The sequence below is a fragment of the Oncorhynchus keta genome, unplaced genomic scaffold (assembly GCF_023373465.1).
Source record: "Oncorhynchus keta strain PuntledgeMale-10-30-2019 unplaced genomic scaffold, Oket_V2 Un_scaffold_15414_pilon_pilon, whole genome shotgun sequence".
Lineage (NCBI taxonomy): Eukaryota > Metazoa > Chordata > Actinopteri > Salmoniformes > Salmonidae > Oncorhynchus > Oncorhynchus keta.
This window is the reverse complement of record NW_026290800.1, coordinates 219,432-222,500: the sequence shown is the minus strand read 5'-3', so window position 1 is coordinate 222,500 and position 3,069 is coordinate 219,432. Positions and strand designations below refer to the sequence as shown.

Here is a 3,069-nt window from a genome sequence, read left to right as displayed (position 1 = left end):
CCACTCCAACATATCCTCTATAGACTCTGCAGCTCCCTGCACCAGTCTGCTCTGGTCTGTGTTTAGGTGTGTGTGGTGTGTGTGTGTGTGTAGGTGTGTGTGTTATTAAGTCTGTCCTACCAGTCCACTCCAACATTAATTATAGTCTGTCCCTGCACCAGTCCCTGGTCTGTGTTGTAGGTGTGTGGGTGTAATATAGTCTGTGTGTACTCTGCAGCCCCCCAGGTGTAGTGTGTTTAGGTGTGAGTGTGTGTAGGTGTTATTGTGTGTGTTAGAACATATCCTCTATAGACTCTGCAGCTCCCTGCACCAGTCTGCTCTGGTCTGTGTTTAGGTCTGTGTTTAGGTGTGTGTAGGTGTGTGTGGTGTGTGTAGGTGTGTGTGGGTTATTAAGTCTGTCCTGTCCAGCCCCCTCCAACATATCCTCTATAGACTCTGCAGCTCCCTGCACCAGTCTGCTCTGGTCTGTGTGTAGGTGTGCTGTGTTGTGTGTAGGTGTGTGTGCTGTGTAGGTGTGTGTGTGGTGTGGGTTAATTATAGTTGTCCTGTACCAGCCCCTCAGGTGTCCTCTATAGACCTGAGACACCAGTCTGTTAATTATGTTGTAGGTGTGTGTGTGTGTGTGTAGGTGTGTGTAGGTGTGTGTGTTGTTAAGTCTGTCCTAGAGCCCACAGGTTAACATATCCTCTATAGACTCTGCAGCTCCCCACCAGTCTGCCTGGTCTGTGTTTACGGGTTAATTATAGTTGTAGGTGTGTGTGCCCCCCCAGGTGTGGTAGTGTACGGGTTAATTATGTTGTGTAGGTGTGTGTGTGTGTGTGTAGGAAACCTGAGACACGGGTTAATTATAGTTGTAGAGACTCTGCAGCTCCCCAGGTGTAGGAAACCTAGTAGACACGGGTTAATTATAGTTGTAGAGGCTGTGTGCAGGTGTGTAGGAAACCTAGAGACACGGGTTAATTATAGTTGTATAGACTGTGCAGCAGCCTGCCCAGGTGTGGAAACTCTGAGTCACGTGTTAATTATGTGTGTAGGAGCTGTGTGTAGGTGTGTGTGTGACACGGGTGTTGTAGTGTGTGTGTGTGTAGGTGGTGTGTGTTAATTATAGTTGTGATTAAGTCTGTTAAGCCCACTCCAACAGGTGTCCTCTATAGACCTGCAGCTCCCTGCACCAGTCTGCTCTGGTTGTTATAGTTTAGGTGTGTGTGTAGGTGTGTGTAGGTGTGTGGGTTAGGTGTGTGTAGGTGTGTGTGTAGAGTGACACGGGTTAATTATAGTTGTAGAGGTGTGTGTTAATTATAGTTGTAGAGAGCTGTACGCAGCCCCCCAGGTGTAAAACCTCTAGAGACACTGTTAATTATAGTTGTGAGAGTCTGCTCTGGTCTGTGTGTAGGTGTGAGACACGGGTTAATTATAGTTGTGAGTGTGTGGTGTGTGTAGGTGAGAGACACGGGTTAATTATAGTTGTCCTGTAGCAGCCCCCAACATAAACCTCTTAATTATGCAGCTCCCTGCCCCAGGTCTGCCTGAGTCTGTAGTTGTAGAGTGCTGTACGTGTGGAAACCTGTAATTATAGTTGTAGAGAGCTGTGTGTGAGGTGGTGTTATAGTTGTAGAGAGCTGTGTGTAGGAAACCTAGGACACGGGTTAATTATAGTTGTAGAGTGTGTACGCAGTTTGCTGTTTAGGTGTAGGAAACCTGAGGGTTAATTATAGTTGTAGAAGCTGTCCCTGCCCCCCAGGTGTAGGAAACCTAACATTAATTATAGTTGTAGACTGTGCAGCCCCCACAGTCTGCTCTGGTCTGTGTTAATTATAGTTGTGAGAGTGTGTAGCCCCCAGGTGTAGGAAACCTAGAGACACGGGTTAATTATAGTTGTAGAGAGCTGTAAGTCTGCCCCCAGCCCAGAGAGACACGGGTTAATTATAGTTCTAGAGACTCTGCAGCTCCCCAGGTGTAGGAAACCAGAGAGACACGGGTTAATTATAGTTGTAGGTCTGTGTGTAGGTGAGTTAATTATAGTTGTAGAGAGTGTGTGGTGTAGTAGAGAGTGTAATTATAGTGTTGTAGAGAGTGTAGCAGTGGTGTAGGAAACCTGAGTGACACGGGTTATTATAGTTGTAGAGAGCTGTACGCAGCCCCCCAGGTGTAGGAAACCTAGACATATCCTAGTATAGACTCTGCAGCCCCCTGTAGGAAACCTAGTCTGCACTGGTCTTATAGTTGTAGGTGTGTGCCCCCAGGTGTGGAAACCTAGAGAGACACAGGTTAATTATAGTTGTAGGTGCTGTGTGTGGCCCCCCAGGTGTAGGTGAGAGTGTTAATTATAGTCTGTCCTGTACGCAGCCCCCCAGGTGTAGGAAACCAGACATTAATTATAGTCTATAGACTCTGCAGCTCCCAGGTGTAGGAAACCAGTCTGCTCTGGTCTGTAGTTGTAGGAGCTGTGCAGCCCCCCAGGTGTAGGAAACCTAGAGAGACACAGGTTAATTATGTTGTAGTGTGAGGTTAATTATAGTTGTAGAGAGCTGTAGGTGTAGGAAACCTAGAGAGACACGGGTTAATTATAGTTGTCCTGTACCAGCCCCCCAGGTGTATCCTCTAGAGACACGGGTTAATTATAGTTGCAGCTCCTGCACCAGTCTGCCCTGGTGTGTGTAGGTGTTAATTATAGTTGTAGAGAGCTGTAGGTGCAGCCCCCCAGGTGTAGGAAACCTGTGTGTTAATTATAGTTATTAAGTCTGTCCTACAGCCCCCCAGGTGTATCCCTAGAGACTTGCATAGTTGTAGAGAGCTGTACGCAGCTGGTGTAGGTCTGTGTTAATTATAGTTGTGAGAGTGCAGTCCCCCAGGTGTAGGAAACCTAGAGACACGGGTTAATTATAGTTGTAGAGAGCTGTACGCAGCCCCCCAGGTGTAGGAAACCTGAGAGACACGGTTAATTATAGTTGTAGAGAGCTGTTAGGTGTAGGAAACCTAGAGGTTAATTATAGTTGTAGAGAGCTGTACGCAGCCCCCAGGTGTAGGAAACCTAGAGAGACACGGGTTAATTATAGTCCTCTAGAGACT

At 47.1% G+C, this 3,069-nt stretch overlaps 1 protein-coding gene across 1 annotated transcript in view; it reads right to left on the bottom strand.

Annotated features, from left to right (window-relative positions):
* LOC127927588 (probable glutamate--tRNA ligase, mitochondrial) overlaps window positions 1–2,782 on the bottom strand; it is a 19,981-nt gene extending 17,199 nt beyond the window's left edge. Inside the window, exons 1-2 of the mRNA XM_052514217.1 lie at window positions 2,751–2,782; window positions 2,416–2,471 (exon numbers count right to left, since the gene is read on the bottom strand). Coding sequence (XP_052370177.1) covers window positions 2,416–2,471; window positions 2,751–2,782 — 88 coding nt within the window. The remainder of the gene's footprint in view (window positions 1–2,415; window positions 2,472–2,750) is intronic.
* Window positions 2,783–3,069: the final 287 nt, after the last annotated feature.